This window comes from Panthera tigris, chromosome B4 (assembly GCF_018350195.1).
Source record: "Panthera tigris isolate Pti1 chromosome B4, P.tigris_Pti1_mat1.1, whole genome shotgun sequence".
Classification (NCBI taxonomy): Eukaryota; Metazoa; Chordata; class Mammalia; order Carnivora; family Felidae; genus Panthera; species Panthera tigris.
In genome coordinates, this window is record NC_056666.1 from 88,945,414 (window position 1) to 88,967,207 (window position 21,794).

A 21,794-nucleotide genomic window follows, 5' to 3' on the forward strand; every position below is an offset into this window, starting at 1 on the left:
GAGCACACACACCAGCAGGGGAGAGGGGCAGAGACAGGGAAGAAAGGAGAGGGGGAGAGAGAGAGAAGAATGAATGTTAAGCAGGCTCCATGTTTAGCTTGGAGCCCAACGCAGAGCTCAGTCCCACAACACTGGGATCATGACCTGAGCCAGAATCAAGAGTCAGACACACTCAACCACCCGAGCCATCCAGGCGCCCCAGTCACTTCCTTTTTGTAGTAAATGTTTTACAGTGTTCCCTTCAGTGTCTTGAAATGAAATTCTTAGATATAATCAACTCGTGTGCCTAATTAAGAGAATGGCATATCACCTCGATAATAATATAAAAGAAAATATTTATAATAAATATCAGAGATATTTAATACATAAAAGTCTAGGAATAACTTTACTGACAAATTAAATAATCCAATGCTTACACTTGCACGTATTACCATTTCCAGCGCAAGTGCAGTGATAACTTGTATGTTCTGTTAATGAGTCCCACATCACAAGTGGTGGTGTCACTGACAGGATTTTCCAAACCAGTGAATAATTCTTAGTATTTTGTAACTAAACAAAACAGATTTACATAAAGGTACATTCTTGTAGCTACAAAAATACTTTGTGTACAAAAATATTTTACATTTATTTATAAGATGGAGTAATAGACTTACCACCTCCACAAATGTCTGGCAGAATATTCAGAAGTCATGCTGGATATCAGAAGCTTAGTTTTCAGAACTGTTCCCTAGTCAGCAGGATGTCTTTCCCGTCTAGTCTCTGCCCACTAAATACCGGTAGCCCTTCCCAGTAACTGTGATGAGCAAAACAAACAGCCATTACACACCAGCCTTCATGAAGCTGATCGCCCACTATCAACTATTAATGTTTCACATATCCTAGGATCATTGTTTAACTTTTGCCTCTTAACAGACTTTTAAAATGGAAAAAAACAAAACATTAAATTAACTCCCAAGTTCATGCTGTACTCTAGGCTGAAATTTTACTCTAATCTATTTCCTATTTCAGATTATGCCCAGCCCTATTTTCGTATACAGCATACCAGAAGTTATAAAAAGAGATAAATAATAGCCTGAAGCTCAGCAATCTAGAAGTATTTATATTTAAATGAAAAATTTTTCTCATTTCGGAATTCCTAGACCAGATGTTAAATCTTCTCCCCTTTGTTTGTAAAAGTCCAAAGAAAATTTCAACATTCTTTCTTCCACCATTTTCAATATGATGGATATCTTTTTTTTTTCTTTTTTAAAAAAATATTTATTTATTTATTTTGAGAGAGAGTACATGCACACAAGCTGGGGAGGGGCAGAGAGAGAATCCCAAGCAGGCTCCATGCTGTCAGCACAGAGCTCGACGTGGGGCATGATCCCACAAACCGTGAGATCATGGCCTGAGCCAAAATCAAGAGTCGGATGCTTAACCGACTGAGCCACCCAGACGCCCCTGTTATGGATATCTTAATAATGTAACCTGAGAGCTTTACAGTAGCTTTCTTCTCATGTTCCTATTCCAGATGTGGAGGCCCAGGCCCAACAATATGAAGCCCTACACAAACACAAGTAGCACATTCAGGAGAGAGCCAATGAGCAGAGATCATGTGTAACCAGCGTATATTAAGCCAGTATTAGTCACTCTGTGGGAGAATTATTTATTGCACCTTTTGTGGAAATTTCCCTGTCTCCTTCTAGAAACACTGTATCTTGTCTTCCCAGCTTGGCACCCTCGTGTGGTAGGGGATATCAGGCATACACAGGTGCTCTTGGTCTGTTCACATCACCATTTAAACACTGAGTACCAGCTACTGTGTCAAAGGTCTGGCTGGTGCTTCTTTGGATAGTAGTTTATATGCTGTGCCACAGAACCAGCAAAACCACTGAGACCCCATATATCTGGTAGACATCTGTTTAGACACTCACTTCAAACCTCTCATGCTAATTACCTCTTGATTTCTCGTTAAAATGTATTTCCCAAAAGAGTGATTCCCCCATCCCCACCTCCCACCCTGCTATACACACAGAAAATCCAGGGATGATGACCCTTTGGAGTCATATTCACAGACCACATCATTTAGAAGCACCCTCCCCATAGTGTTTGTTACCTGCATTCATTCCCAGTCTCTTAGGCCACAGCCACATGCCACAATGTCGTAAAGCATTTGTTTTTATTTGGATGATGACTCTGCTTTGGTCCTGAGTACACTCTTGTAGCTTTATCTTCCAAGAATTTTAAAGTTTCGGTGCGTAACTTCTGTGAAGGCAGATGTCAGGAGGCTAAGCAAGTATGACTTCTGGTGGTATTCTGCAGAACTAAATGTCCGTCAGAATCTCTGTCTAGACCTGTAAGCTGCTAAGCCATGTCATATAAGATTTATTGTACTCCAGGGGTTCCTGGGTGGCTCAGTCGTTTAAGCGTCTGACTTCAGCTGAGGTCATGATCTTGAGGTTTGTGGCTTTGAGCCCTGCGTTGGGCTCTGTGCTGACAGCTCACAGCCTGGAGCCTGCTTTGGACTCTGTGTCTCCCTCTCTCTCTGCCCCTCCCGTGCTCACACACTCTCTCTCTCTCTCTCTTTCTCAAAAACAAGTAAACATAGGGGCGACTGGGTGGCTCAGTTGGTTTGGTGTCTGACTTCGGCTCAGGTCATGATCTCCCGGTTCATGGGTTCAAGCTCTGTGCTGATGGTCTGGAGCCTGGAGCCTGCTTTGGATTCTGTCTCCCTCTCTCTCTGCCCCTCCTCCACTTGCACTGTGTCTCTTTCTCACTCTCAAAAATAAACATTTAAAAAATTAACATAAATAAACAAACATTAAAAAAAATTGCCGGGGGGGGTGGGGGGTGTGGGTGACGCCTGGGTGGCTCAGTCAGTTGAGCATCCGACTCAGGTCATGATCTCAGGGCTTGTGGGTTTGAGCCCCACAATGGGCTCTGTGCTGACAGCTCAGAACCTGGAGTCTGCTTCCGTTTTTCTGTCTCCCTGTCTCTCTGCCCCTCCCCCACTCACGCTGTCTTTCTCTGTCTCTCAAAAATAAACATTAAAGAAAAAATTTTTTTAATTAAAAAGAATTTATCTGTACTCCATACATCTGTAGTGTAGCATCTTCTGGACTTAAAGTCATGTGTTTAACATCATATTAGTTACTTGTCTGGCCTACTAGATCCCCAATCAACCCAGTCAGACTAGTCCTCTGAAATAATTCTAAAAAATTTAATTTTTATCTTGGAGTCCTTATGACTTGCTCTGATGGATTGCATTTAAGAGATGAGAAAAAAGGAGTCAAGGCCACCTGATAGGTTTGGGGAATAAGTAACTGGATACATGGTGGTACAGCTTACTTAGGGGATAAAGATTAGTAAGAAACCGGTTTGAGAGCAAGACCAAGAAGAGTCTATTTTGGACATGTGAAGTTTGAGCTACTTTTTTTTTAATGTTCATTTACTTTTGAGACACAGAGCGTGAGTGGGGGAGGGGTAGAGAGAGAGAGGGAGACAGAGGATGGAAAGCAGGCTCTGTACTGATAGCAGCGAGCCCGATGGAAGGGCTCGAACTCACAATCTGAAAGATCATGACCTGAGCTGACATCAGACACTCAACACACTGAGCCACCCAGGCACCCTGAGTTTGAGCTACTTTTTAGACATTCAGGAAAACAGTAGAATATGTGAATCTGGAGCTCAGGGCAGGAAATAGTTTTGGGAGTTAAAGTATATGGGTAATTAATACCATAGGCCTCCTTGGGAGATGAAGAAATAAGGTAGTTATAAGTGTGGACAGCTACTTTGAGAAGTTTTGCTATCGTGGGAAAGAGAATTGGGTCATAGCTAGAAAGGGTCGTGAGGTCAATTTAGGTTTTTAAAAAATAGGAGATCTTAAAGCATGTATGTAAGCTAAAAGGACTGATCCAGTAGGAGGAAATTGATGCATAAAATAAAAAGGGTAATTGCAGGAATTGATTTCTGGAATTGGCGAGACATTAGTAGTATGGGTTCCGTAGCACAGATGGAAAAGTTAGCCCTTGATAGGACTAGTTCCATCATAACTGGAAAGTAGGCCTAGAGTCTAGACACATTCAAGAAGGTTGGTGTTTGGTAAAAAGCATAAGGGAGAATTGATCTCTTTTGCTTACATTTCCTCATTGAAAGACAAAGTGAGGTCATTGAAATTGAGAGTCAAAAGAGGGTGGTGTTGGAGGTTTGAGGAGGGAAAAGACGACATGAAGTAGTCTTTTCAGGTTGGGAAAGTGAAATTATTAGGGAAATATGAAGGACTTTGTAGGCATTATTAAATACCCATTTGTGTGTAATACCATAGAACACAAGTTAGTTCCTTCATCCTTTTTTTTAAGCATCCTGATATGTATGAGAGAGCAGTGCTAAGAAAAGATCATCAGAAGAAATACGGAGCAACAGTTGATCTTTGGAGCATTGGGGTAACGTTTTACCATGCAGCTACTGGATCACTGCCGTTCAGACCATTTGAAGGGCCACGTAGGAATAAGGAAGTGATGTAAGTGATTTCTCCATCTAAAATTAGAAATAATTTTTAAAGTGTACTTTTGCTTTATTTTGTTTTGTCATATGTTAGAGGTATATGCTAATGAAAATTGATTTAGCCATCATTTCTGATATTTTAAGCTATTTGGTTTTGAATAAGAGTGCAGCCTTATAAAGTGCTTAGGCATAATTTTTCTTATTGTGTTAAAATATCTTACGTACAAAGTGTAAATGGCATCCAGTCTTTGGCCCATCATTAAAAATACACTGCTTTCTGGATTATATTTCAGAAATGTTATATATGTTTATTTCTTTTTGTGTACTACTTATCAGGGATTTTCTTTTATGTAACTGAAAAAAATTGTACTTCTGTGGAGTACCAGAACCATTACCAGATGTAAAAGAAATAAAATTTTTACCCTGAACTGATCTGATTTCTTTTACCATTTCAAAAATAACATTTAATATACTATTAAATTTTTTTCTAATGTTGTGGTTTCAGTCCAAAGACTGAATGCATTTTACTAGTACATTATACCTTTATGTTTTGCCATAATTATTAGAAAATAGTTGCTGTGTGTAAAATCACTGTTGTAAACCAAATAATGGAGGAAAAGAGATGGAATTCTAGATGTGAAATTTATTATATAACATCTGTACACTGACCACACACCTTTTTATTGTGAGAGAAATTAGCGAATGACCTTGCGTCCTGAGAAACAGCCAATCCACGCACACATAAACTTATGAGGTTATGAATGTTGTTTAGAGAATGTTTGGGGACAGTAACTCACTGACAGCCCAGTGTATCCAATCATTCTTTAAATCTTACCTTTTCCCTCAGACCTTTATATTTGACCAGGCCTTTTGTAAGCAAACACGACTTAAATAATCACAACTGTAAAAATACAGTCTTTAATCTCATCTCAGGAAATTGAGGGAGAAGCATATTTTTCTGTTTGTTGATTTCAGGAGGTAAAACCAGCTGATATAATGACTTTTGCTAAAACCTGGATATCTACCTGTTTTCAGCAAGGACAGAGCACCTCTTCATGGGAAGAAGACATCCATTACTATAGTGATGATTTTGGTGTAACATCATTTTGAGCCTGCTTTTGCAGCAGCGTCCATTTTGTAAAATCTCTTCATTAATGAAGGCTGAGAGTAAATTTGTGTTTTTCTCATTGAACATAAGTTGCGCCTAATAGTTTACCATGTTTTTATTGTCGTACATACATTTTAAAGCTTTTGAGGCATTTCTTGCTGTCCTAAAAATGGATTAAATAAAAGCATGATGCTTCCTAATAAAGGAAACATGTGACCCATCAGCAACTAGAAATACCTGATAACTTTGTCATCATGTGCACAGATACATCATTAGAAGAGTTTTCTTTCTTTATATGCACAGAAACTCTGGTTTTGGGGAACACTGATAATGAACATTGAGAGGTGCTTGAAGTAGTAATAACACCTGTTTTACTATCAAAGGATGCATCTGCCTCACATTATAGCTGTGTTGCCCCCTCAGTGTCTCATTTACATGTTGTCAATGTACTTTTATATGGATCTTATCAACATTAGTAAAGCTTTTCTAAGAATGTTAAGCACTCCTTTAAGGATTCTGTTTTCATTCTATTCATTTCTTTTTTCTTGCATGAAACTCACATATCTCTACTTACTCCTCCACAGTCAGACCTTTCTCATGTGAGTGTACCTTATTTTTATTAATTTCCTTCTTCTGTGAAAACTCTGTTAAGGCCGAAACCCCAGCTGCCTCTTTAGGAAAGAGGCAAGTGATCCAAATCAGTGGTACTACTGGTTTGTTGTACTTTTTAGAGAAAAAATGATTTTTCTCAGAGCACATTTATGTAGACATTAAACAAACAAAAAATTATGCCCAAAATAATATCTATAAATTCATCAAAGACAGCTATATTAGGTTTCACATTTTCACCTGGATGAAAGTATTCCAGAAGGCATGAACTTTTATTTCTCCCTCACTCTCAGGTTTTGTTTAGGAAAGTGCTGAAACCTAAGAGGCTGCTTTTATTGACTTGCTGCATCTTTTATAGTATTCTTTTGCTTCCCCATCCATCTCTTTCTTCCGGTCATCTTTATTTTTATCACCTGCCTCAAGGATCAAATTCAATTTGGCTTTTAATTTTGGTACACACACCTATTCCTGTATGTGTATATATTTTTTCAGTATGCAAAGAATCTTTCTGATACTATGCTGTGTATAGTTTTGTCTTCTTTAAAAAAAAATCAGGCTGTTGTTCATTCTGCAGTGATTTCACAGTCCAGTTGACTGCCTGTGGATAATTTGGGTAAAAGGATTTTAATGGCCTAGAGATATTCTGTAACATAACTTTTTTTGTGTTTGCTCGATTTTTTCAGATGGAAAAAATTAATATTTTTGTTGTGAACATCAAGCTGCTGTTATATGGCACTCTGAGATCCCAATGAAAATTAATTATGGCATATATAAAATAATCGTACAACCACTATTCTACTTCAGTCAGTCAGATTCAAAGTATTTTGATTGTTTTATGGATCCTCTGAACATCAATCACAAAGTTTCGTCTAGTAGATAATTGTAGGTGCAACTGAGGAAATATTTTTGCAAAGCCCATTGATAGGCTCTGCAATGAGGAACTGCTTAATTTATTCTCCATCTATTCCTCCCAAGGTATAAAATAATTACTGGAAAGCCTTCTGGTGCAATATCTGGAGTACAGAAAGCAGAAAATGGACCAATCGACTGGAGTGGAGACATGCCTATTTCTTGCAGTCTTTCTCGGTCAGTGTGGTGTATGCAGCTCTTCTTTTTTTGCACTTTGGTGTTTGGGATCTTCAATGAGTAAAGTCACAGATACTTAAGTGTAGTTTGGTTTGGGGTTTTTTTGTTTCTATGTTGTTGTTGTTTTTAAGATTTTACTATGTTTTAGATGTGCTTTGATAGGTGATTTTAGTCTTTGTGGCAATGTAAAGATGGATTCTGATCTATATGCGTAATTTTGCCAGAGGTCTGTTAGGGCAGAAGGCATACATTTTCAGGATTGCTAATCATTAGTCTTAGAATTCTGTCCAGTGTAGGAATCCAGCTTAGGGACCTTTGTATCTTTTATATTGATCATCCATATTGATGGATGGTGATACAGATACAGATGATACAGATAGGAATAACTAGATACAGATAGGAATGGTGATACAGATAGGAATAACTAGAGTTCTAAAAAACAAACCCTCAAGAAGTTTATTTAGTTTTGTTTAATTTTTTTATTTTGGAGAGAGAGAGTGAGTGGCAGAGAGGGGCAGAGGCAGAGAGAGAGAGAGAGAATCGATCTTAAGCAGGCTCTGTGCTCAATACAGAGCCTGATGTGAGGCTCGATCTCATGACCCTGAGATCATGACTGAGCTGGAAGCAAGAGTGGACACTTAACCTACTGAGCCACCCAGGTGCCCCAAACACTCGAGAAATTTAGTATTATCTTCATTTTTAAAAAGTACTCATATTATTGAAAAGGTAAGAATTAATAGTTTTCTACTACATTTTTCAGCATTCCAAATGTTCAGATGGGTCTTTTTTAACTTAGTAGCCAGAACTCAGAAACGTTATTATTGTCAGACATGAATTCTGTTATCACAAAGAAAAATTTAAGGAGAAAGAAATTAGAAGTAGAGAGTAAATTATTTTAGATTTTACTCTGGAAATAAAGCCAAAACACTCATCAATATTCAGAATTTCTGATTCCTGGGGTTCCTGGGTGGCTCAGTCAATTAATCATCCATCTCTTGATTTTGGCTCAGGTCATGATCTCATAGTTCATAAGATCAAGCCTTACATCAAGCTCCACACTGACAGTGTGGGGCCTACTTGGGATTCTGTCTCTCCCTCTCTGCCCTTCTGCTGCTCATGCGTGCATGCACACTCTTTCTCTCAGAAAGAAGGAGAGAGAGTGAGAAAGAAAGAAGAAAGAATAGAATTTCTGATTATTGAATTAACTTCCATTTTTCCTGAGTATGGCAGTTATATAATCCACAAGTAATACAGGTTATGATTTACTGGCTTAACTACCTATTATAATTTGTGGGTGCTTTTTGTATGATTTTCTACATATAAAAAAAAGAAAGAATTTAAATATTTAATATTTTAAATATTGAATATTATTATTTAAATCATCTATATAAGCTAATAAAATATCACCTATCATTTTATATTTCAATGTCTGCGAAATTCATTTAAACTAAGAGTTCTAATTCTAAAATCATTTTTGAAAACTATTCTGACAGTTTCATTTTTGTGTGTTGTTTAAAGAAGTCTCCAAAACAAAATTGGGTCATGCAGCCAGCATTATGAAGAGACATTCATTTCATTCGGGAACAGAAATTGCATATTGTCATAGTGATTTGTGTTAACTTTTGATTTAAAAAATACTCATTTTTGGAATCTCAGGCAAAACATAAAATGTAAAGGCGTCAGGAACACTGGCTTTTTAATAATTGCTGAAACTTAGAATCAGTAATTTGACAATCTGAACTACAGATTACATATTTCAGGAGGGTAGCAGGTCTTAACCTGCCTAATTAGTCTTGAGCATACTGAATTATAAATTCTTTGATATAAATTGCTTAGGTAACAGAAAACATATCATATAATCTTACGGGGTTTTTTTAATAGTAAGGACTTCAAGTACTACAAATCAGCAGTGAAAACGACTATCAAAAATAAAGCAACTATAAAAAAAGATAACCATCACTTCTTATATGTATTAGCCAAGACTGATAACAAGGGAGAAAAACCTAAGTCAGCTGGTTTAAGTAAAGAAGGATATAGATTGGCCTTGTAATTAAAAGTATACATATATATGTGACTCAAAGCCCAGCTGAATCCTTGGACTCAGACTGTGTCATCAAGACTTGGTCTCTTCAAATTGTTCAGGTCTGCTTCTGTCTGATTTGTTTTTACTTTAGGTCAGCCGCAGGGTGGCTGCTACCATTCCCAGACTCACACTCTCAAAGCTTTGAAAGCCCAGTGGGAAGACAGACTTTCTTGCCTGATAGTTTGAGCAAAGACTTCTAGGTTGATTCTCACTTCACTAACCTGCATGCTATCACCTGCTCACCTCCAACTAACCATAATAACCATACCTGGCTGTCATGCCCATCTCTGCACAGGGAGATAGTAGAGGAGAGGTATGGATTCTCTTACAAAAGGAGGGAGAATAGATACCTGTTAGTCAAAACTTAAAATATCCACTACTAGGGCACCTGAGCAACTCAGTCGGTTGAACATTCGACTCTTGATTTTGGCTCAGGTCATGGCTCTAGGCCATGTGTGTTAGTCTCCACGCTGAACATGAAGCCTGCTTAAGATTCTCTCTCCCTCCACTCCTCTCCCTGCCATCTGCCCCCTTCTCCCGCTTGTATGTGCACTCTCTTTCTCTCTGTCCAAAATAAAAAAAAAAAATAAGATCTCCACTACCTACTTTAAAAACTCTTAACAAAGATTTTTTCCAGTGTCTGCTATATAGTCAAGAATGTATTTTTTTTTACTTTTTTTTAATGTTTATTTTTTATTTTTGAGAGAGAGCATAAGTAGGGGAGAGGCCGAGAGAGAAAGGGAGACAGAATCTGAAGCAGGCTCCAGGCTGTCAGCACAGAGCCCTATGCGGGGCTCGAACCCATGAACCATGAGATCATGACCTGAGCTGAAGTTTGATGTTTAACCGACTGAGCCACCCAGGTGCCCCAAGAATATATTTTTAAAACTATTTGAAATTCCATAATTGAGAGTCTATTTGAATATATTGTGTAATTCATTGAAAGCATGAGAAAGAAAAAAAGTCCTTCCATTTTTTTTTTTTTTTTTTTTTAATCTAAGCCTACAAGGGGCGCCTGGGAGGCTCAGTTGGTTAAGCATCTGACTTCAGCTCAGGTCATGATCTCACAGGATGTGAGCCCCACGTCGGGCTCTGCTGACAGCTCAGAGCCTGGAGCCTGCTTCAGATTCTGTGTCTCCCTCTCTCTCTGCCCCTCCCCTGCTCATGCTGTGTCTCTCTCTGTCTCAAAAATAAATAAAAACATTTTTAAAACTTAAAAAAACAACCTAAGCCTACTAGTCAAAGATTATCTCTAGTTGAATTGGCACTAATTGATTGTCAGACAATTACATTAATTTTACTTACTGAAGAAGTATACTTCAAAAAAAATAGCAGTATACTACAAAAGGCATATAAATTCAGCATTAAAAATTATATATTTGAGGGACACCCTAGGTGGCTCAGTTGGTTAAGCTTCCAATTCTTGATTTTGGTTCAGGTCGTGATCCCATGGTTTGGGAAATTGAGCCCCAAATCGGGCTCTGCACTAACAGCAAGGAACTTGCTTGGGATTTTCTCCTTGTTTCTCTGCGTGTCCCCCCCCCCCCCCCCGCTTGCTCTCTGTCTCTCAAAAATAAGTAAACTTAAAAAAATTATATATTGGAGAAGCATATTAAAAGGACATTAGAGGTGCCTGGGTGGCTCAGTCAGTTAAGCGTCTGAATTTCGTAGTTCTTGAGTTTGAGCCTCACATCAGGCTCTCTGCTGTGGAAACAGTCCCCACTTTGGATCCTCTGTCCCCTTCTCCCTCTGCCCCTTCCCAGCTCAGGCCCGTGCACTTTCTCTCAAAAATAAATAAATAAATAGATTGATAGATTGATTAGATAAGTAGATGGACAAATAGACATTAAAGGGATGCCTGACCTTGGGCGCCTAGGTGGCTCAATCAGGTAAGCATCTAACTCTTGATTTCGGCTCAGGTCATGCTCACGGCTCATTGTGTTCAAGCCCTGCTAAATGCACAGAGCACAGAGCTTGCTTAAGATTCTCTCTCCCCTCCCCTCTCTCTCTGCTCCTCCCCATTCTCTCTCTCTTTCTCTCAAAATAAATAAACTCTTTTTTAAAAAGGTGGAGGGGGGGGCCCTGGATGGCTCAGTCAGTTAAGCATCTGACTCTTGATTTCAGCTTAGGTCATGATCTCATGGTTCGGGAGTTCAAGCCTCACATCGGGCTCTGTGCTGTTAGCATAGAGCCTGCTTGGGATTCTCTCTCTCTCTCTCTCTCTCTCTCTCTCTCTCTCTGCCCCTCCCTCACTCTCACACTCTCTCTCAAAAATAAATAAACTTTAAAAAAAAAAAACCAAACGACACTAAAAACCCTGAAATTAAACCATTATCTTATCCTCATAACTGCCTGGTTCTAATCAACTGATCTCACCTGGATAGCCATGTATATATACATATATAGATTGTGTTTGGAAAATGAGAAAACTTGGGAAGGGATGAATCAAAGAGAATAATCAATAAAAGATAAGTTAACATAAAAATACCATAACCCCAGGGGCACCTGGGTGGCTCAGTTGGTTAAACGTCAGACTCTTGGTTTCGGCTCCGGTTATGATCTCGCAGTTCGTGAATTTGAGTCCCACATCAGGCTCTGTGCTGGTGGCACAGAGCCTGCTTGGAATATTCTCTCTCTCTCTCTCTCTTTCTCTCTCTCTCTCTCTCTCTCTCTAAATAAACAAACAAACTTTTCAAAAAATACCATAACTCCTGATGCATTGACAGGTAATTTTAAACCAAGGTTACCTGACATTCTGAAAAGTTGGCAGATTTTTTTAAATCTTAAATTAATCTAAGTAATAGCAATTCCTTTGATTTGTTGGTAAATATTATGATTTTGTATCTGGACAGAATGTAACATTCACTCTTCAAGTAACTTTCTCAATACTATTTTAGGGGCCTTCAAGTTCTACTTACCCCTGTTCTTGCAAACATCCTTGAGGCAGATCAGGAAAAGTGTTGGGGTTTTGACCAGTTTTTTGCAGAAACTAGTGATATACTTCATCGGATGATAATTCATGTTTTTTCACTGCAACAAATGACAGCTCATAAGATTTATATTCATAGCTACAATACGTAAGTACCTCTTTATGTTTTCATCCTGTATCATAATGTTGTGTTTTGTTTTGTAATTATCTTCCTAAATTAGAAGAGGAAATGGAAAAGATGTCTCAGCTTCTCTAAAAGTACCTACCCACTTCTCACTTAGGAAATTATGTTTGAGCCTGGTTAGTACTTGGATGGGAAATTATGTTTGAGTGTTTACTAAATTCTTTTTTGCTTATTTTTGGAGTAAAAAGATCAATTTTCTACTTTTATAAAATATACAGGTAAATTAGCTTGTTCTTAAACTGCAACTTTTACAAGACTATTTTTGTTTCTGTGCCTTCTCTCTTACATAATCACATAACCACAAATAACATCCACAAATCCATAAATGGGCTAGGTTTTATTAAGAGTATTATGGTCAGGGTCACCTGGCTGAGTCAGTAGACCATGTGACCCTGAGTTCAAGCCCCATGTTGGGCATAGAGCCGACTTACAAAAAAAAAAAAAAAAAAAAGAAAAAAATTTACAAGTACTATCCTATCATTTAAAAAACATTAAAGCATAAGTCTTAAATATAGCTAGCATAGTTATTATTTGCATATGTGGCATAAACCCCTTATTAGGTGCTGGAGAAGTAATCATTTGTTTTACCTAAACAAAAACACATTGTACCTATATTAGAAAAAAAAAATCTACCTATGTGATAGAACTGCATTTAACTAAATACACTCACACTTACATGTAAAGCTAAGGAAATCTGAATATCATAGGTGGATTATATCAGTATCCATATCCTGGATAGGATACATACACTATTCATATAGTATAATAATATATCATATGCAGGATGTTAACATTGGGGGACACTGGGTGAAGGGTATATGGTATCACTGTGTATTATTTCTTACAACTGCATGTCAGTCTACAGTGACCTCAAATGTTCTTTAAAATGAAGGGGGCGGGCACAGGGCGCCTGGGTGGCTAGGTCGGTTAAGCGTCCGACTTCAGCTCAGGTCATGATCTCACGGTCCGTGAGTTCAAGCCCCGCGTCGGGCTCTGTGCTGACAGCTCAGAGCCTGCCTGGAGCCTGTTTCAGATTCTGTGTCTCCCTCTCTCTCTGCCCCTCCCCTGTTCATGCTCTGCCTCTCTCTGTCTCAAAAATAAATAAACGTTAAAAAAAAAATTAAAATGAAGGGGGCAGCTCTTTCTGCCCTCGGGTCCTGTCCCTGTGCTATAATAAAAACACCTTTTGTGCTGAAAAAAATAAAAATAAAATGAAGGGGAAAAAACATTACACCCATTCTGCGTGCCTTAATGTCTGTTTTGACAAGAGTCAGATAGCAGTTCTGATATCTTATAAAACCTTTACTGGCAATTAATGTATTCAGGAATAAAATTAATTAGATAAAGTAATATTTTAGGTACTAATATGTAATATGTATAATATACTGTTAATATAAGCATAAAAGAATACAATATAATGAATAAAATAATATTAATATAAAATTAGACTAAATGTGTATTATTCATCTTTATTTTGTTATGTAATAGCGTGAATAAATCTGTGTCAGAGTTAGGTGTTGGCAACTATTTCATTTTAAGAACATATGTGAACATTAAAAAGCCCACCCAAGCCTGAGCCAGATCACAGCCTTTCCACTGAAATGTCTCTTTGATTGCATAGATCTGTTTAGGGAGAATCTACTTTTCCCCCTAAAACATCATTTTGAAAATACCTGGTTGTATTAATTCATTCAACAAATATTTATAGTCACGTCACAGATACCACTGTGAGTTCTTTGTCATTTAATCCTCACAGCAGCTCTGTGAGGTGGGTACTATCGCTTGTGTTTTATAGATGAGGAAACAGCATAGAGGTGTTAAGTAACTTAAGGTGTTTCAGCAAGTCAGTATAACTGGAATTTGAACCCACGTAGTCTGATCCAGAGTCCTTGCTCTAAAGTGCTGTGTTATGTTGGCTCCCCATTATTCAACATGAAGAATCCTGTATCTTATACATATTCAGTATAGGTGTTCAGACATAAAAGTATTCTAGAATGGATTACTGCATAGACAGGTCTGTGCAATTTTCAGTTTGATAGACATTATAGTATCCACATCAACAAAACAGTGTTTCTATAGACCTGCCATGATCTGAAGTATCTCTTAGAAAGAAATGTTGTACCTCCCTCCCCCCCCCCCCACACAGATTTACTTCCTACTCCATCCCAGTAATGTTGTCCCTTTGCATTTTTCTCACACAGTGCTACTGTATTTCATGAACTGGTATATAAACAAACCAAAATTATTTCTTCAAATCAAGAACTTATATATGAAGGACGACGTTTAGTTATAGAACCTGGAAGACTGGCACAGCATTTTCCTAAAACTACCGAGGAAAATCCCATCTTTGTAGTGAGTCGGGAACCTCTGAGTACCATAGGATTGATATACGAGAAAAGTAAGTTGGAATTTTTCTAGTGTTCTTCATAGCCATTAAAAAAAAAAAATGACCTGTAAAAATGTTGGCATCTTCATAAAGTTGATTGATGACGACAGTAATGTAGAATTTTCAAAAACTTAAAAATTTTGTAAATAAGTTGAATGAGACTAGTAATAAAATTGAAAAGCCTTATAGGAACATAATTTGACCTTAAATATTTTGTGTCATAAAATGGTAGTTTGTCATGTATACTTTACTGTAGCTCTCTGCTTTTAGTATTTTACTAACATTCAAAATAACCTTTTGTATCACAAGTTTGAGCCAATATTTATTGTGTCCACTGTGAATAGGACACTTTGTCAGGCTTTGGAGTCTATGAAAAATAAGATCTACATTTTGGAATCTTAAATTATTAATTGTACTGGTGAAAAAAAAATTACCCAGATTTTTACTTTTCTGTTTGGATCTTTGGGATTTGATTTAGATTTAAAGAGAAGCATTGAGCTTGTGTTGTATTGGAATATATCTAAGAAAAGAACTAAACTCCTTAGAAATATTTTGGGTAATTTCTTAGTTGTTAAGGAATGAGCATTTTTGCTTCAAGTGATTTTTTTTTTTAACCAGGGAAGAACATAAAAGAGTTTTGTTACTAATGTTTAATTTGGGGGTAATGTAGATGTTAATGTTTAATTTAGAGATTGCTATATAAAAGCTATAGTAATTTATTCAAAATACTTTATTTCTGATTTTAATTTTTTTACTTCATATTTCAGTTTCCCTTCCTAAAGTACATCCACGTTACGATTTAGATGGGGATGCTAGCATGGCTAAGGTTAGTGTTTAATTAAGTTACTATGTAAACATCTGAATTAAAATTATCTTATCAACAATGGAAGCAATAAAATGTATTATCTTTACATACGCCTATACGATTTAGGAAATTATTCATTTAAGTTGTTATCCATTGCAGGGGCGCCTGGGTGGCTCAGTCGGTTAAATGTCCGACTTAGGCTCAGGTCATGATCTCATAGTTTGTGAGTTTGAGCCCTGCGTCGGTCTCTGTGCTGACAGCTCGGAGCCTGAGCCTGCTTCGATTCTGTGTTTCCCATTCTCTCTGCTCCTCCTTGGCTCGTGCTCTATCCCTGTCTGTCTCTCAAAAATATAATGTTCAAAAAAAAAAATTGTTACCCAGTGCAGATTATTTTGTTCTTTTTTGTTAATTTTTTTTTTTTTTAACATTTATTTAATTTTTAGAGACAGAGTGAGACAGAGCATGAGTGGGGGAGGAGCAAAGAGAGAGAGGCGGGGACCCAGAATCCAAAGCAGGCTCCAGGCTCAGAGCTGTTAGCACAGAGCTCAATGCAGGGCTCAAACCCACAGACCATGAGAGACCATGTCCCAAGCCGAAGTCAGATGCTTAACTGACTGAGCCACCTGGGCACCCCTCTTTTCTTCTTTATATCTTTTGTTAAATTCCTAAGAAAATTTTCTCTATTGAGACAGAACATGTTTAACATTATCATGTTAAGGCTGAAATATTTATTGTATCTGTCCTTAGCTTTTAGAAATTGGTAGTTTGTGTTTTTAAATTAACCTGATAAAAATATATAAGCTTGAAAATTTTTCTGTAAAAGTTTTTCTTATCCTGTGCCACAATTTGCACCAAATACTGACATTTGTGTTTCTTTATTAGGCAATAACAGGAGTTGTATGTTATGCTTGTAAAATTGCCAATACCTTGCTGCTTTATCAGGAATTAATGCGAAAGGGGATACGATGGTTGATGTAAGTAATAGACTGAAATTTGAAAATGAGTGGTAACCACTCCATCATTGATACTTTACCTCTTCAGACTAAGAAGCATCAAGTGCTTGGGGTTTTTTATTGTTTGGTTTGGTTTGGTTTTTAAAGATTTTATCTTTCCTTTTTTAATTTTATTTTTTTGAGAGAAAGAGAGAGACAGAATGGGAGCAGGAGAGGGGGCAGAGGGAGAGAGAGAAAGGGAGAGAGAGAATCCCAACCTGGCTCCATGTTCTGTGCAGAGCCCAGCACAGGGCTCGATCCCACTAACTGTGAGACCATGACCTGAGGTGCAATCAAGAGTCACATGCTCAACTGACTGAGCCACCCAGGCTCATTCCTAAAGATTTTATTAAGTCATCTCTACACCCAGTGTAGGGCTCGAACTCACTACCGCAAGATCCAAAGTCACATGCTCCACCTACTGAGCCAGCCAGGCACCCCTTCTGTAATATTATAATACATTTGTTTCACATTTGGTGTACAAAACATTTAGCAACTATTTTTTTATTCGATTCCTGCAGCAACTTGTAAGATACATAGGACAAATAGTATCTGAATTTTAAAACTTATGCCACACTGTAGTACAGGGTGATGGTAAATGAATTCTTTTTCCAAGGACTTGACTCAGCTGTCATTTCACTCTCTTGGTGGGTGGCCTTTGGCATTGTTGTAATCCACGATAGTCTGGACTTGTTCTAGAATTCTAGCCCCAGGCAACCTCTCATATGCTTTCTGTCTATATAGATTTGCCTATTCGAGACACTTCATATAAATGTATAATAAATTATACAGTGGAGTACACACTCACCTTGACAAGCAATAAGAGCTGTTTTTTTTTTTGTTTGTTTGTTTGTTTGTTTTTTAAGTAAATCATGTTAATATAGTTACTCTGGGTCAGAATATTGATTAATTAAGTATTATCTTTCCTGAAAGTGACCCTAAGAAATATTTTGTGGATGAATATGATTTGCACCCCCCCCTTTTTTTTTTTTTTTTTTACTTTTCATGATTTGTAGATGTTCTTTCCATCTGATAGAAGTAGAGAATAAATGGTCTCTCTTGAACATCATGCCTCTAGTTTCTGTACACCATCATTTAAGGCTTTTGAATTTTATACACACACAGCAATGGCCTCGTGTTCCCTGGGATCATAATGCTCTTTGGCCTACTGCTTGTGACAGTTTATACGTACCTCCCTCACGCCTATCCTTCCCTTCTTACGAAAGCATGTCATCATTCTCATTCTGCTGGTGCTTTAAGAAGAAAAAAGAATGACACTTTTTTTTGTTAAACTCATAAATTTATGGTTTTTTTTTAGGTGTTCACATATCCAGCTTATAAGCCTATGCTTTTCTCTTTCCATTAAGAAGGCTTTTTGTTTTTACTAAATAATTTCTGGAAAAATCTGAGTGTTGACTCCATTTACTTTTGTGGCATTGTAACTAACAGCTCTTGTGTTCTCTTGTTCTTGTTATGTACCACAGTCACTGCTCCGTGAAGCTTTTATTCCTTTTACCTATTAACTTTTGGTTTAATAAGTCATGAGAAAATAGTTTTTTGTTTTGCTTTGGTTTTTGGTTTGGGGTTTTTTTTGAAAATGGGTTTTTTTTTTAATTTTTTTATTTAAAAAAAATTTTTGGGGGTGCCTGGGTGGCTCAGTCGGTTGAGCGTCCGACTTCAGCTCAGGTCACAATCTCACGGTCCGTGAGTTCGAGCCCCACGTCGGGCTCTGGGCTGATGGCTCAGAGCCTGGAGCCTGCTTCCGATTCTGTGTCTCCCTCTCTCTCTGCCCCTCCCCCGTTCATGCTCTGTCTCTCTCTGTCTCAAAAATAAATAAACGTTAAAAAAAAATTAAAAAAAAAAATTAATGTTTATTTTTTGAGAGAGAGAGAGAGAGCAGGGGCGGGGCAGACAGAGAGAGGGAGACACAGGATCCGAAGCAGGTTCCAGGCTCTGAACTGTCAGCACAGAGCCCGATGTGGGGCTCAAACCCACAAGCTGTGAGATCATGCATGACCTGAGCCGAAGCTGGATGCTTAACTGACTGAGCCACCCAGGCACCCTGAAAATGGTTTTTAATGTAGACCACTGCTGGCAAGCTTTTTCAGTTAGTAATTTTTTTTTCCTTTTTTTTTTTTTTTCCACCAATAAAGGACTTTATTTGAAATCTGTGTCTGTTCCATGTTTCAAACACAACAGTTTTGTATTAGAAATACAGCTCTCTGCCGCTAAGTATGGGGGATATTTGCCCTGCTAATTAACCAAAATTAAAAGGATCCAAAGAGACAGAGAGTGACCAAAGAAAGCCTCTGGTGGTCTATGAACTTGAGCTCCTGTCTCTCATACTCCTTTGTTGTTAATTTTTTTTAATCAAAATATATTTTTTTAGGAATAGAATTTAGTGATTAATCACTTAGTAACACCTAGTGCTCATCCCAGAGTCCTCCTTAATGCCCAGTACCCCCTCAGCACTTCCTCCCACCCAACACCCCACCACCAACCTTCAACTTGTTCTCTGTATTTAGGAGTCTCTTATGGTTTATCTTCCTCTCTGTTTTTACGTTATTTTTGCTTCCCTTCCCTTATGTTCATCTGTTTTGTATGTTAAATTCCTCATATGAGTGAAATCATAAGATATTTATCTTTCTCTGACTTATTTTGCTTAGCATAATACACTCTAGTTCCATCCACATTGTTGCAAATGACAAGATTTCATTCTTTTGATTGCTGAGTAGTACTCCGTTGTATATATATATACCATATCTCTTTTATCCGTTCATCTATTGATGGACATTTGGGCTCTTTCTGTACTGTAGTGCAATTGCTGGGTAAGAGGGTAGTTCTATTTTTAATTGTTTGAAGAACCTCCATACTGTTTTCCAGAGTGGCTGCACCAGTTTGTGGTCCCACCAACAATGCAAAAGAGATCATCTTTCTATGCATCCTCACCAATAGTCGTGTTGCCTGAGTCGTTAATTTTAGCCATTCTGACAGGCGTGAGGTGGTATCTCATTGTGGTTTTGATTTGTATTTCCCTGATGATGAGTGATGTTGAGCATTTTTTCATGTGTCGGTTGGACATCTGGATGTCTTCTTTAGAAAAGTGTCTATTCATGTCTTTGGCCCATTTCTTCACTGGATTATTTGTTTTTGGGTGTTGAGTTTGATAAGTTCTTTATAGATTTTGGATACTAACCCTTTATCTGATATGTCGTTTGCAAATATCTTCTCCCGTTCCGTCAGTTGCCTTTTAGTTTTGCTGATTGTTTCTTTGTGCAGAAGCGTCTTATCTTGATGAGGTCCCAATAGTTCATTTTCACTTTTGTTTCCCTTGCCTCTGAGTGACATGTCAAGTAAGAAGTTGCTGTGGTTGAGGTCAAAGAGGTTGTTGCCTGTTTTGTCCTCTCGGATTTTGATTGTTTCCTGCCTTACATTGAGGTCTTTCATCCATTTTGAGTTTATTTTTGTGTATGGTGTAAGAAAGTGTCCCAGGTTCATTCTTCTGCATGTCGCTGCCCAGTTTTCCCAGCACCATTTGCTGAAGAGACTTCTTTCCACTGGATATTCTTTCCTGCTTTGTCAAAGATTAGCCGGCCATACGTTTGTGGGTCTATTTCTGGGTTCTCTATTCTGTTGCATTGATCTGTGTGTCTGTTTTTGTGCCAGTACCATACTGTCTTGATGGTTACAGCTTGAAGTCCAGAATTGTGATGCCTCCAGCTTTGATTTTCTTTCTCAAGATTGCTTTGGCTATACGGGGTCTTTTCTGTTTCCATACAAATTTTAGGATTGTTCCAGGTCTGTGAAGAATGCTTGGTGGTATTTTGATAGGGATTGCCAGTTAGTAAATATTTTAGACTTTGTGGGCCATATAAGGTCTCTTATTTATTTATTTATTTATTTATTTATTTATTTATTTATTTATTTTTACAGCCTTTAAAAATATAAGTATCATTCTTAGCAAAAGCAAACATCAGGCCTTAGTTTGTTGACCCTTAGTGTAGACCAAAAGCCCTCCAGTTTTATTATTAATTATGTCATCCTCCTTCTTCAGAGATCATAATTTATGAGCAGTAAAAATTAATTCTGGTGGTATAAAGCATAACACATATGGCTTATTTGTATGATTGTAGTTTAGTTTACACTGTTTAATATAATTTTAATGCCTTAGATTTCTAAACTGTTAACCCAATAAGTAGTAACTAATGGCCCGTGCCCTAGATATGTATAAGGGTCACAGAGATGCTTTCAGTAATAAAAAGTGAATTGGTGAGACTCAGGCCAAGGGAGACAAAAATGAATTGGCTTTCATAATATAAGACTGTTAATAAACTTGTCTGAAGAGTAGTAACAGCAGTGTAATTAGTGATGGACAAGAGGAAACAAATCATTCCTTAGGTAAACTAATGAGGGTATTATTATTTTTTAGAGAATTAGTTAAAGATGATTATAATGAAACTGTTCACAAAAAGACAGAAGTTGTGATCACACTGGATTTCTGCATCAGAAACATTGAAAAAACTGTGAAAGTGTAAGTAGATTACTTCCTTACTAATAGTGGTGAAAATGTTAAACATTCACTTACGTCGTTATCCTTGGCGTAGTAGAACATGCTATGCAAGTGTTTGAGTCGAGCCCCCACTTTCGATTGAGTTACTTCCTCACAAAGCCAAAATTATTTAGTTGTCTCAGTACGAAGTGAACATTTGGCGGCATTTCTCCTTCCCCTTACAAAGGAAGAGGTAATCTGACAGAAACGTCTCAGTTTTTAATTTTGCAAAGCAGACACTCTGAATAGGAAGATATAGAACCTACAGTCAACAAAGGAAGTGGGAAGAGGTGTTCTAGAACTGTATTTTAGTAGTTGTAGAATTTGGGGATTACTTTTAGTTTACTCTTACTTATTAATCTTATCCCTGAGACTGTTTTGAAACAATATTTTAGACTTCTCTCTTTTTAGGCTGTATTATTTGTACTGCAGAGAAAATATAATAATTGAATTCAGTATGACCTCCAATCTGTAATCTAGTAGTTTGACCATTATCATGGCGTAAGACTGTTGGAAATGAAGTTGTCTTTTATATTTTGTATAAAAATTTATAAGTAGGAGTATATAAAATTCCTTCT

General features: G+C 37.5%; 1 protein-coding gene and 1 long non-coding RNA gene across 4 annotated transcripts in view; one reads left to right on the plus strand and one right to left on the minus strand.

Annotated features, from left to right (window-relative positions):
- Positions 1–21,794, plus strand: part of TBK1 (TANK binding kinase 1) — a 50,023-nt gene that overhangs the window by 17,492 nt on the left and 10,737 nt on the right. For both annotated transcript variants that reach the window (XM_042992679.1, XM_007082214.3), the window contains exons 6-12: positions 4,341–4,501; positions 7,178–7,288; positions 12,269–12,448; positions 14,686–14,882; positions 15,638–15,696; positions 16,558–16,649; positions 21,097–21,198. In XM_042992679.1, the coding sequence (XP_042848613.1) occupies positions 4,341–4,501; positions 7,178–7,288; positions 12,269–12,448; positions 14,686–14,882; positions 15,638–15,696; positions 16,558–16,649; positions 21,097–21,198 (902 nt within the window). The remainder of the gene's footprint in view (positions 1–4,340; positions 4,502–7,177; positions 7,289–12,268; positions 12,449–14,685; positions 14,883–15,637; positions 15,697–16,557; positions 16,650–21,096; positions 21,199–21,794) is intronic.
- LOC122240386 lies at positions 390–21,739 on the minus strand. 2 transcript variants are annotated; one of them, XR_006220035.1, is made up of 3 exons: positions 21,253–21,739; positions 12,290–12,401; positions 390–793 (listed from the first exon to the last, which is right to left on the minus strand). It is a non-coding gene; the product is annotated as an uncharacterized LOC122240386 (long non-coding RNA). The 2 variants fall into 2 exon arrangements; XR_006220037.1 differs by lacking the exon at positions 390–793 and adding an exon at positions 4,431–4,518.